Source organism: Crocodylus siamensis, chromosome 1, assembly GCF_052110815.1.
Source record: "Crocodylus siamensis isolate JL-2025a chromosome 1, ASM5211081v1, whole genome shotgun sequence".
Taxonomy (NCBI): Eukaryota; Metazoa; Chordata; order Crocodylia; family Crocodylidae; genus Crocodylus; species Crocodylus siamensis.
The window spans coordinates 71030988-71045011 of NC_143395.1; the positions used below are offsets into that span (position 1 = coordinate 71030988).

Below are 14024 nucleotides of genomic sequence, written 5' to 3' on the forward strand. Positions count from 1 at the left end.
TCAACTCCTACTCCTCATTAATTCTAGTCTATGCTAAGACATGTCTAACATCTTTAAACTGAATGAATGTTAATTGCAAGTTCTTTCTTTCTACTGGAAAAAAAAAGATAGATACTAAGAACTTCTGAAAAAAATCATTGTGCAACAGCATCTTCCTCCCTTTTAATACCTATTTTGGTCTTATCCGATTTTCAGCACATGATGGATTTGCCAGTGGAATGCAAGGTTTCTTTGACTGTTCTCAGCTCCAGGTTCTGTGTACACGGCTCCTCTGTTCTTGACAATCTTTCCAGTGTGAGCCACACTGCTTGAAGTGTAGAAGTCAGTAATGCACAGGATGGAGCATTTTGCAATGCTGGAGTTCAAGATGCACAGTCCCCATTCATGGTCTCATTTGTGTGCATCTCTTATGGCCTTTGAATATCAGAGATGTTTTTGCCTTTACAATATCCATAGCATGAATTTCTTCCCTTCCACACCGGTGTAAAGGCCACACCCTCTGTTCCCTCAAATCTAGTCACCTAACATATGACTGAAGAAGCAGGGAAAGAAGGTAAGATGCCCCCATGTCAATGAAACCACTAGCATCATTCACAAAAGACATCATGTGAGAAATCACAGATCAAGATGGGAAAGAGAACTAGGGCAAAATTGCATACACTGGCTCAGCTTCCAAGCAGGAAGAATATGCTGGTGCTCACAACAGATGTTGTCTAGTGGTCTAGCTATGAGGACTGTGCGTTAGACTGGAATAGTGGGTAAACCACCCAGTGCTTATGGTCTGGAGGCAGAGGAAAGTTCAGTGGCCAATGGGAATATACCATAAATGAAAAGATGCCCGCTAGGACCACGGATCTGACGAGCTGATCAGTTGGATGTGGTTGGTGCTCAGAAAAGCTGGATGTCACTGTTGGTTTAACGGAGAAAAAGGCAGTGGTAAAGACTTATAAGCATACCCTGCTCAGAAGTCAGAAGCAGAAGTGGAGGAGGCTACCTTTACAGGCTATGGTAAGAGGCTTGGATCAGTGGTCAGGATGTCATGATCTGCAGCATTAGGAAGGAGTGGTTTTGTTTGATACCTGGTTCTTTTGAAAGGTAATTCTGGAGGGAAGAGATCCACTGGGGCTGCCATTTTGGAAGAGGAGCTTGTCAAATAATTTCTGAAGTCCCACTAAAGGAAGCTGGGGGGAAAGCAGCTGATACTACTGATGTGTTCCAGTTTGTTTCGAGACAAAGTCTGTGCCTAGCTGCCTTCTCCTTACTGGGATATACTAAGGAGAAGTGAGCTTTTATCTGATGCTGATCTTAACAACTGGGTTCTGGGTACCATAACAGGGACAGGTAAGACAGCACCCTGCTGGCCAGACCCTGCTTATGGAAGCAAGGAAACAGGGTGTTGTCTTGCCATGCTTCTGAATGAGGACCTAACTCTGAGCAGGATCTTGAATGCCAACATTGTCTTGCTGCCAAGGAGGAAGACCAGAATGAGGTGGTCGTGTCAGGCTGAAGACTTGGTTCCCACATCCACCACCAGGCTCATGGCCTTGCCTAGGAGGAACATTCAAAGTTTCCTTGGGTGATGAAATGCCTCAAGGTAGGAAATAAGACAGTTACCACAAAAATGTTAAAAGCATGGATCCTCCAAAGGGCATGGCCTTGTGGTGCAGCTAAAAGCAACTATGGGAAAGAGGGGAGAAGAGAGATGTTAAGATTCCAACCCAAAAGCTGAAACCTTCCCATTCTCTCCCCAAAAAGATCATGGTGGAAGAAGAAAACAATAAGAAAAATAATGAACAATAAAAGCAATAGGTCAATAAAAATTGAATAAAACCATGCAAAGTGCAATCTGCAAAAAAAGAAATGCTCCAACTCAGCCAAGGGGTAAAGAAGAACTGAGGAACACAAAGTCCATACTGACCTATATAACCCTGAGCATGGGAGAAATGTAAGTGGAGGGCTAGAGCACATGCTACAGATACTGGTAAGACAAAGTCTCTGGCTGAAGTTCACCGGGGTGAAACAAGTGAGACTGCATATGAACAATCAAATAGAGAACCTACTTTTCTGGATTTATACTTGGGAGTTTTCAGTGGTAAAAGACGAATAAAATTCTAAAGCTCCTTTATGTAACCAGTCACAGCATAACTGGGAGTTACAGTGGACAGTAAGCTTTATATGAGCCAACAGTGTGTCCTCATTGCCAAGAAGGCTAATGGCATACTGGGCTGTATTGGTAGGAGCGTTGCCAGCAGATCAAGGAAAGTGATTATTCCCCTTTATTCAGCAGCGGTGAAGCCACATCTGGAGTACTGTGTTCAGTTTTGGGGGCCCCCGCTACAGAAAGGATGTAGACAATTTGGAGAGAGTCCAGCGGAGGGTGATAACAATGGTGAGGGGGCTGGGGCACATGCCTTATAAGGACAGGCTGAGGGAACTGGGTTTATTTAGTTTAGAGAAGAGAAGACTAAGAGGGAATTTAATAGCAGCCTTCAACTCCCTAAAGGCTGGTTCAAAACAGGATAGAGCTAGGTGATTCTCAGTGGTGGCAGGTGACAGAAAAAGGAGCAACAGTCTCAAGCTGCAGCAAGAGAAATTTAGGTTAGATAGCAGGATGAATTTTCTTACGAGGAGGGTAGTAAAACTATGGAACAAGCTACCCGGAGATGTTGTTAAAAACCTCCAAGGATGGAGATTCAAGACCTGGCTAGACAAAGCCTTTGTTGGGATTATCTAGTTGGGGATGGTCCTGCTTTGAGCAGGAGGTTGGACTAGATGACCTCCTGAGGTCTCTTCCAACCCTAGTTTTCTATGATTCTATAGACAGCTTCATCTTTTCTTTACAGTAAAAAAGATGAATGACAGTAATGAGACTCTCTTCTTCCTCAAGAACTCTTACTGTTTTTTCAGAAGTCTAAGATGAGAGCTGTTTTCAAGTATTACCTGAGTCCTCAGTGTGTTTCCCAGATAGGAGGGAAAGAAAGGAGAGTGGGCAATATAACATAAAGAGGATATCCTGTAAAATCAAGTGTACCTGGAAAATCAGGTACTATTTTAAACTGATTGACTGTGAATGGGTTCAGTGTTATGTGCAGACACTAATACTAGGGACAAACGTTACACAAGCCGGTTGAATTAACCAGAAACAGATTTAAACCTGTAACAGAACAGAAGTTCACTGCACATAAACCAGTTTCAAAATGGCTGAAACCACTTTGAGATAAACTTGGTTGAATGTAGTATCGGACTTAAATGACTGAGGTCAAACTGATTTATGGAACTTCTGTCCCAGACCCCCTCCTGGTTTAAGTTACAGCAGAGTCCTCCAACATCCCAGCATGCTTGGCAGCCCTGGGCTGGGCTGGGCTATCTGTTCCAGACAATCAGGGTTAGCCCAACCCCTCTCCTCCCTAGCTGGACCACTATCACTGCTTCAGCTGGCTGAGAAGGGGGTGGAGGGTACAAAACCCTGATCTGGAGTACAGCCAGGTCTGCTGACAGGGGAGCAGCAGCCCCTGCCAGGCATCCCCATCCTCCCTTGTTGCTGCAGCAACAGGAGCAGGAGCATGGCCAGACGCTGGTAGCCTGAGGGAAAGGGGAGGGTTTAATCCCCCCCAATGCAGCAGGGGACAGTGTGGGAACCAACAGGCTTCGCTCATGCACCCAGGGCTATGGTGGCCAGACACGGTAGCCTAAGTGGAAGGAGGGAGTGGCATGGACACTGACAAGACACTGGCTCCATCCTGTGCTGAAGATCCCCCCAGGCAAGGCCTGGACAAGTCCCTTGAAGGAGCGGCAAGAGGTGCTTGATGCCGAGGCGGCAAGGAGGGGGAGGACAAGGGAGGAAATGACTTAGCTGCAGGCGCAGAAGGGGGATGGTGGGGAGCCTGGGGTAATCACGGAGCCCGACTCACTGTTACCTCCTGCTGCAGTAGTGCAGCCCGAGCTGGGGCAGCCCTAGGGGGCGGGAGTCAGCACCTGCTGCTTCCCACCTCCAGCCCCATGAGGGTCATGATTTGCAGGCGGACTGCACCTGAAACATGGCTCCCTGCCCCACTCCCTCTGTGCTGTGGTGTGGCTTGGGCTTTGCCTGAGGTGATCTTCAGTGTGGGACAGAGCCAGTGCTATGTCGGTGCCCACGCTACTCCCCCCTTTCCCTCAGGCTACCGGTATCTGGTTGCTGTGACCCCAGGTGCAGAAGCGGAGTCTGTTGGTGCCCCCACCACCACCATGGGGGCATTAAACCCCCTTCTCCTTGGAATACTGGGGTCTGGCTATGCTCCTGCTCATGCCACTGGACCTCTGGCAGGGCTGCTTCCCCCCTTCAGGCACAACCTGGCTGGGGTCCGGACAAGCCAGGGTGGGGGTTTAAACCCCTCCCATCATACTCAGGGCTGCTAGGGCCTGGCCACGCCCCCCCCACCCCCTCGCAAGCACAGCTTCCCTGCAGACCTGGCTTCTAGCCTGAGCCATGGCAGGCATGTGACTGCATTTCTGGAATCAAAAGTGAACGTCTATTCACTTGCAAATCAATTCAATCTACACAGGTTAAACTAACCTGCAAAGATTGAATCAATTCAGGCTTGGGCTTTTTTAATGTGTCCCTAGCTTAACTGTCCTGTAACACAGATCTGGCTTCCAGGCAGCCCACACGGCATCACTCCTCAACTCCATCCACTGCTGCAACAGGTTGCTCTGATACAGAGACAGAATTTGACTGCTTCCTTCTCCTTTTTTCCCTTTTGGTTTGTACTTTTAACCTCCCCTTGCAGTGCATGTTTATAAGCGCTTTCTTCCTAACAACCACCTATAAGCTCACCCCCTACTTGACCACAGACCTTTACAATGGTTCACTACTCTCTGGGAACCAAAAAGCTTGGGTTCAAACACTGCAGAAAGCCACTGCAAAGTTCAGTCATTTGCTGGCATTTTAAAATTTACTGAACTCATGTTTAAGAGAAAAGGAAAAGTAGGAAGGTGAAAATGTCCCCCAGGAACAGGTCACCCACTCCCTGCAACTTCCAAACCATGGGTGCTAGAACTACCTCTTCCTCAACTTGCCCACTGTAAGGCATACTGGGCTAGGCCTCACTCTTCTCCTCCCCCTGTTGTCAAGTAACAGTATTATCTCACACAATTCTGAACAGTTTCCCAATCAGCAATGTTTAGGAATGACTGAAGTGCATTGCGTGTCTGTATCCTCAGTTTTTCATTAGTTCATCATCCACTGGTGTGAGTTTTCCAGAAAGTGGGATATTGATTCTGAAGTAAAGGCAGGGTGGGAACAAATGAAGATTTTCATATGGGATATCACTTTTTTTAAGGGTGATGAGATGCTTGATTCCAATGATAAGGAGCTGAGTTACCCATTACTAAAATGTGGTGAGGAACATCTGAATTTTTTTGGGAGAGAGAGGATATTACATTTTAGAAAGTACCTTGATTTGTCCTAGAGGGGTCTCTTCCAAACTAAAGTAGGCGCAATTAGGAAAATACACAACTTGCAGGTAACAAACTTGTACATTGCACAGTATCTGGTGAAGCTTCAGCTTACATAAGTAATTCCACCAACTCACCTACATTCTTGGACCCTTGCTATGGCACAGCAGGAGATCTAAGAGCAGCTGTACAGCAATTTCACCCTCTTAGATCCATATATAATCCCTTTAAATGCCCTTCCCGGGGCACTTAAACTATTGGTGTTATGCAGATATGAAGCTTAAAGATTACATAAGATCTGTCATCTACCAGGTCACATCAGGTCCATCTTGTCTAATATTCTGCACCACAGTGGCAGAAAATGGATGTTGAAAAGGACAGCAGGAGAGGTATGGCCAGGCTTTTTCAACTGTTGCTCTCCCACTTGCAGCTTCCAGTATTTAAGGTCTAGGAAGTTCTGGTTCAGAAGCTATATCCCCAACTCCCAGGCTCAGTAACTACTGATTCTCCTTTCCTCCAAGAAGTTGTCTAATCCCTTCTTGAATCTGGCTAAACTGTCAACTTCCACACATCTTGTAGCAATGAGTTCCACACTTAAATTGCATGCTGTGTAAAAAAGAACTTCCTTCTGTTAGTTTTAATATTATTACCTACTAGTTTTCTATTATGACCCCTAGTTCTTAAAAATCAGAAAGACAGTAAATAATAAATCCCTACTTACTTTATCTTCATCATTTAGTATGTACCCCCTCAAGCATCTCTTTTCTAAGTTGACTAGGCCTAGCCTCCTTAGTCTCTCTTCATGTGGAAGCCCCTCCCTACTGCTAATCATCCTTGTTGCCCTTCTCTGTACCTTCTCTAATTCTTCTATACCTTTTTTGAGGTGTGGGGACCAAAACTGGGTATAGCATTCAAGGTGTGGACGTACTATGGAATTACAAAGGGGAATAATGACACTTGTTCATAATTTCCTTCTTAATAATCCCTAGCATTTTCTTTTTCTTTTTGACTCCCAGATCTCTTTCCCGTGTGGTAACCGCTAATGTAGAGACCATCATATTGTAAATATAGTTTGGGTTATTTGTTGTGACCATGTGCATCACTTTACACTTCTTTAATCTTAATTTCATCTGCCATTTAGATACCCACTCACTCAACAGTGCTAGATCCTTCTGTAGTCTCTTGCAGCCCCACTTGGTCTTGGAATAATTTTGTGTCATCTGCAAATTTGGCCACCTCACTACTCACCCTCTTTTTCAGATCATTTATGAATATTAAACAGCACCAGTCCCAATACTGATCCCTGCAGGACCCTGCTGTTTACTTCCTTCCAGCTTGAAAACTGACCATTTAAACTCATTCTTTTTTCTGTCTTTAAGCCAAATTCCTGTGATTAGATATGTCCCACTGCACTGGATACCCACTTTTAAAAAACATAATATATGTAATTATTAAACAGCTACTGTTTCTCACTTTCTTAAAAAAAACTGAAGCCTAAAGTAAGGCTTCTGAAGCATCAGCACATTTCTATCAATTATAAACGATTATGTATTAATCATAATTACTTTCTCCCTGTGAAAATTTTATTTTGAATTTAAAGTCTCTATGCACTATTATCTTAGATATTTAAAGTATGTTTCTATTTAAAAATCCCAACAGACTAAACTAAAGAGAGAACTAGTTAAACTTTTATACCACATTGTCTGCACAATGATAAACTCAGTTTCGGCGGTCCATTTTACTGCTGTGTTTTTGTCAATTTATAATGAATGGTTTTTCAAAGTCATGTTGCCTCCACATAGTAGTTTTATCAGTCACTCTCTGTTATTCAGAAGTTTGTTACTTATACTTTGTTCAATACACATTCCCTGCTTCAATTTCCAGACAACAAAAGCAAATGGAAGGAGGTGATTAAATGTTGAGCAGCTACATGTTCTGCTATGCTGATTTGCACCACATGGGACTATTTGTATAGTACTATGGAGTGTAAATGGGATATTTTAGGAGAGATAAGTATCACCTGTGTGTTAACATGGAAGGAATAAAAAAAATGTACACAAGGATATCATATTCCTACACTGGTTAGAAAGTGCAGTTAGAGATAGAAACTCTAACATGTTTGTAAGTAAACTGCTTTATCTCAGAAGACCAAGGAAAAAGCATTTTAGAAATTAACATGAGAAGAAGCTGACCAGTTTAGAACTACTGCAAAATATTAATTCATTTTAAATGCAATTTTGAGTATTATTTCTGATTCTTACCTTCTCAACTAAAGATCCATAAACAACGCTGGTATAACCATCTATAAACAGAGATGGTGTAACCAGTATAGTTCTCAGACGTTCCCAGGAACTCACATAGATTTAAACCAACAAACACTGCAATGCCACCATAACTAAGCATTAGGAAATAAAACATGAGGTTTGTATAGAAGTAAACAGTTTTTAAATGGGAGAGTATGGTAAACATAAAAGAACAGGTAGATTTAAGCCATACAAACCACATCCAGAATAACTCCAATTCCCAAATCCCAGCAAAGAAGTTAGGTAGGCTGAAGGAAAGCCTGCACACAAATCTAAAGTTACTGTCTTCAGCACAACAATATGAATAAAATCTAAATTTGGTCAAATTTACCTTTCTTGCAGCATGTATGTCGAAAAATGGCTTGTTTCGAACACTGAATGGTTCCTGTGCTTTGTCAATAAGACCATTCTTCATCTTTTCGTGTCGTGGAAATATAATCTCTTTTTCTATGCATGCGAGTCGAACATTAAAATCACAATCTCCAACTGGCTGTCTCTGCCAAGTTAGACAAAATTGATTTCAAAACCAAATACCTATCAAGTTATTTGAATAAACTAATGTTTGACTTGCAAAATATTTACAAACATGCACTGATCATCAAATTATTATAAGATGTACATATTTCCTCCAAAGTTGCAGCTTGTACGTATTTATCTAGGACAAGAGATATCTGATCCAATAATGACTTATGTAAAAAAAATAAATGCCTTGATCAACTGCTGTGCTCAAGATCCAAGGGTAGAGAAATTAGTTGCCTAAATACCTTTAAGAGTCTGGCCATCACAGAACAAGTAATGCTTTCAAGTAATAAAGCAGATTATTATCCAAATATGCTTATGAAAAGCAACCATAACCTGTTTTTTGGTACAGTATTTTCTTCCTAATCCTGTATGAACCAAGACAACAATTACATTTTACAATGACAATCAATACAACAATGCCACTTCCACAGCTAAACAAATCCCTTGCTTCAAGTACATTAAAGACTTTGCAATAACAATTAGAGATGTACATGTATTATCTCTGTTATGAAACATACCCTGTTGGGGGGTGGGGAGAAGGGAGAAAAAAAACATTGTTATAAAAGTTTAGAAGATCTGTAAAGAAACAGTAATGGCAACAAAAACTAACAGAATGTCAGCCATATAAAGATACTAAAAAGTTCTAGTGTAATTCTCAGCGGTATACTGTGACCTTTCAAGAGCTGAAACGAATCACAAACTACATCATTTAGTGCAATGCATCAGATCAATAAGGCTGTTCAAAACACACATCTGGCACATCAACATTGATCATAATGGGGTTTGTTACCTTTGGATTGCTACACAGTGGTAGCAACATTCTGCACTTGCCATTATCTGAATACAAACAACCTACATACAAATTTTAAAGCTAATTTTGGAAATGTTAATGTCAATAAAATGGATCCATTTACAGATACAAAAGGTATAACTGATACCCAAGTATATTTTATCCAGTGTAAAATATTTAACTTATTCAAACTATACTATTCATCATCTGCTCTTTCACACTCAACTTGTTAAACTTAAAAAAAAGCCCTCCTTGACCTTCAGAAAGCAAGCCTCAAAAGTTTCAGCCTATGTGATGAAAGTCTTGAAGAGTTAAAAGCAATGAAAACAGGAAAACAGAAAAGCAAGAGAGGACTCTATTGCAGTTGGCAGACATGGGAATTAGCACAACCATCAATCACAGGGGCTTCCCAAATCAAAGACTGATATGGGAGGAGAAAAAGGAGGAGAACTTAAACAATGGGAAAGAAAAGCAGGCATTCATTTTTCCAACACATGTGAAAGGGAACAGGACAAATTTAAAAGAGAAATTAAACAGCAAACTACATGCAATTAAATTCATTTCTAATTAACGTAAACCCATAATGTAAAGGAGACTGAACCAGGAAAAAAGAGAGAAGCTATCTTAAATTTCAAGTCAGAGAAATGATGAAATGAAAGGTATAAACAAACAGGAGTTTGCAATGCAACATCAAGAGTCTTTTTTTTACAAGGCAGCCTCCTGGCTCTATTCTCACCTACTAAGGTCCTAAATCTCCCCCCAGAAACCTCCACATTCCAGGTGTCCTCTTCCTCCACCCATTTATGGCCCCAGAAGACCCAGCTTTCCCCCCAGCCAAAATTGTTGCCTCCTCTTTTCTAAGTCTTAAATTATTTAGTAGGACCAAAGAGCCCTCTCCTTCCCTCAGATGCAAGCTCTCTGAGCAGCAGCTCTCTTATAATTCCAAGAAGCCTTCCTGATCATTGCTGCAGAGCACAAAAAGAACCTCTGAAACTTTCTCCAACCCAAAATGGACAGTTCTGCATAGTCACTTCACAGCCAGGGACAGACATTATACATAAACCAGTTTAAGTGGTCAGAGCAGAAATTTAGTGCACATAAACCAGTTTGAAAATGGCCAAAACCGGTTTAAGATAAAGCTGGTTGACTGTAATATCAGACCTTACTGAATTGGCTCGAACCAGTTTATGCAATGTCTGTCCCAGACCCCTTCCTGGTTTAAGTTACACCAGATTCCTCCAACATCCCAACATGCTCTCTAGGCTGGGCAGAGCTCTGCTCTTTGCTTCAGAAAACTGAGCTGGCCCCTCCCCTCTGCTCTATAGCTGGAGCAGGGGCAGATAGTGGCCAAACTCTGGCCTGCCATGGCCCCAGAGGCAAATTCCTCCCTCCATCCCATTTTCTCCTGCTGGCAAATCTTGCAGATCACAGCTGGGCTTTGCCAGCCCCAGCTGTACCTCCATGGTTTGCCTGCAGCCAGGCAGGAAGGGGGTTAGACAACTTCACCAAATACTAATGCAAAGCTGTGTTCAGTTTTACTGTTCTTATGTGTTATACTAATTGATATGAAAGTAATTTTCATATATCTTTACATTATAGCCAAGGTTGTGTCAGTAAGGCAGTAATTAACTTGAGCAGCCCTTAGCTGTTCACATCTAGAAGAACCAATGTCTGTGAGTTAGCATCTGACTTGGGTTCCCTCTCTCCACCAAGAAGTGAAGGGGTAACACATGTTTATAGCGAGACTGGCAATGGTACATAACACCTGCCTCAAACGCATGGCTTCGTCTTCAGTGTTACTGGGTAAAAAGGCATACGAGGTTCTTGCTGGGAAAAGCAAGTTGACTGAGAGATGCAAAAAGCTCTGGCATGATGCAAGAGGTAGGGATTACAGTCTCTCTCTGAAAAAGCTCGGTGAGGACTGAATATTTGGATGTAACGTGCAGGGTAAAAAGAGGTTAATGATCCATTATAAAAGTTTGTTTACTTTTATATCTCTGTCTCTAATCTCAGTGTATGGTTACTGATTTCTCATGCTTGTTCTGTTTTTATAATAAATCCTTTTGTCGTCTCTTTACTGATTGCCTGTGGAAGAGGTGACTTCCAGGCAAGTGATAATCCAGGCTGATTCTCTTCCTACAGAGAGAGGAACCTATAATTTCTTCTCAATCCAAAAATGGGGTGGCCACCTAGGGTTGGAAGAGATTCCTTCACAACAAATAAGACCCTGGTATAAGCATAGAGAAATGGAGGTTTGCTTGGATAGGGAGCTATCCCAGGGCAACCACAGTCAGTTCCTTGCAGCAAGTATCTGCACAGTAAGAAGAAACTTGGGTTTGTAGGAGTTTCCCACAGATGGGTTTGTGGCGCTAATGATTAACAGCCACACAAACTTATTTTGTATTTCCAGTTTGGACAAGTCTGAGAAGTTACTACCTTATTCTCATAAGGATTCCTCTACGAGTCTTTCCTGGTATTTTTTCATGTTCAAAGTAACATTAAATCCAATTATTTTTTTCCTAACCACATTCCACCAGAACCTTCTGCTAGAGGTGTACTGATACATCAATCCAATGTCGAATCAGCACCAATATAAAGAAAATTGACTGCATTGGAAATCAGCCTAATGTGACCGATAATTTGGCCAATAAATGACCCATGCATGAGTGCAGCCGCAGTGAAGCATGCAGATGGCAAGGCGCACAGCCCAGCAGCTTGGAGATCTGTGTCCAGCTGGTGAACCTGTTGTGGTGAAAGGGCAGGGGGAGGGAAGTGGCTTATGGGAGCAGATCAAGACCCCTGGAGCGAGGAAGGGAGTGGGACTTGAGCAGGCAGGGTGGGGCAGGGCACGAAACAGAGCCACAAGCAGCTCACACAGGAGCACAGGAATGGGGGGGCTCCTGCTGCTGTGTGCACCCTCAAAGGGCATGTGCCCCTGGATCTGCACAGGGCAGGATGGGGCTGGGCAGGTGGCAGCTGTGGGCTGGGGCCAGGGCTGCACTGTGCTTCAGGTGGGTGGTAGCACTGGGAGGGCTGTAGCCACACCAAATTTGCCGTAGCTCCCCCACGCCCCCATCCCAGCTGTGGCCCCAGCTCACAGCTGCAGCCCGCCCCACCTCGATCCAAGGGCACATGCCCCCCATGCCTCCTGGGGTGAGCGCAGCAGGAGCTGCCTCCCCCTGCACCCCCCAGAGGAGCCGTGGCTCTGTACCATACCCCTCCCTGCCCAGGCAGCGCCTGCCCCAGACCCACTCCCTCCCTCACTGCAGGGGCCTCAATCTGCTCCCCTCTCCCCACATTCCTTCCCTTCCCTCTCCTCTTCTACCACAACAGACTTACCAGCTGGACACTGTTCTTCAAGCTATGGGGCTGCATATCAAAAATCCGATCGGTATTGGTCCATATGCATCCTTAAAAAAAAGTCAGCCCCGAAATCTCTATCAGTGCAACCCCTACCTTCTGTTTTCCAATATCCCTACATCCCCACTAAGTCCTTTCTTATGAGAAACTTTGCACAACCAGAGAGCTAATATTTAAAATCAGCAACCTGAAATAACCTGGAAAGAATGTTTACACTATTATTTTACAATATTCATTTAAATAAGCTTTACTGTAGTAGCAGAAATTAATTTGAAGCTTTTAAAAGTCTGTAACTTTAATTAATTTATTTAATTCCACATGAATCTTATAATCACCTAAAACTTTCTCCCTTAAAGACTCCCTTGACTTCTCACACTTATTCTGAAGTAGTTGTAGCTCTGAGACTCATCTTTTATTTCAAGGCTTGTTAAGAAAAAGGTACGTTGGCACTGGTATCCTGACAAAGGTCAAAGCTTAGTTGAAAGAAGAGGAAATGGCTTTGGGACAACATGGCAAATGGTGGTAATTTCTCCATCAGCCAAATAAACTGAAAATAGAGGTATGTTTCACTCTCTCTCAAAGCATTTAATTTTAGAAATAAACAGAAAATTAGCATAACTTTGAATTTAAAATCAAAGACATATTGAATTAAAGTAATGTTGGGAAGGTTTCTTTGTTATTAGTTCACCATAATTAGCAAGTGTTGCTTAAAGAATGGAATAAAAAGCACTAGAAAGAAAAACAAGATCAGACTGGGACAAGTCTGACTTAAGTCTCAAGATGGTAAAACCCCAGCTTTTAGCAAAAAAGGTAGGAGGTAATGTAGGCTGTAATAAATAACTCAAAAAGACATTAACAAAAACAGGAGGAGATTGTTTGGACAGCATGTAGTCAGAAGCATATATTTAAAGAAGTCTTCCAAAAATGGATATAATGTATTTTAGAATCTACTCTGGATATTAAAAAAACAAAACAAAAACTTTATATGCCTGATGAGACATGCATCAAAAGATGCTCAAGGGTAGGACTACTTGAATTTTTAACTGTGTTACCATGTGTTGATTAAAAAAAGTTTGTAAATTCTCAAGTACACTAGTGTTTGCCTCAGAATATAGACATTTGCTACTACAGTATATCTTGGGCTTAAATACATTAGCAAGAAACATGTGTCCTATGTATCATGGAATTTATGTGTCTTTGTTAGTCTGCATTAATAAACGTGTATTTAAAACACAAGCAAAAAATCAAGTTTAAGCATGCCCTGACAGAGAAGTCATCTGCTGACTCAACACCACCTTCAAGAGCAGTGATGCTCAGCCAGGGTATAGCAGCAACCTTGGGATTTCTTCAGGTATGCAATCAACTCACAAGGTAAGCTCAGAAATTTCAAACAGGAATCCACAGTGTTAAAACCATTCTGACCTGGTATGGTCTCTCTCAGTTCTCTGCAACAAGAACTTCTATTATTTTTCTATAGTTTAAAAAAAAAAAAAAACAGCAAAAACTAAGAGCCAGAATTGTCAAAGGGGTCTCAAGTCTAAAAAGGTACAGAAACACTATCCTAGAATATTTCAGGGTTTTTTTTAATCTGGTGCACCAATGTATGCTTCACA

At 42.4% G+C, this 14024-nt stretch overlaps 1 protein-coding gene across 3 annotated transcripts in view; it reads right to left on the bottom strand.

The window, feature by feature from the left end:
* Nucleotides 1–14024, bottom strand: part of RNGTT (RNA guanylyltransferase and 5'-phosphatase) — a 398444-nt gene that overhangs the window by 200103 nt on the left and 184317 nt on the right. For 2 of the 3 annotated variants that reach the window (XM_090036469.1, XM_090036459.1), the window contains exon 11: nucleotides 8071–8235. The exons of the other annotated variant lie outside the window; for it this stretch is intronic. In XM_090036469.1, coding sequence (XP_089892595.1) covers nucleotides 8071–8235 — 165 coding nt within the window. The remainder of the gene's footprint in view (nucleotides 1–8070; nucleotides 8236–14024) is intronic. 3 annotated transcript variants of the gene reach the window in all.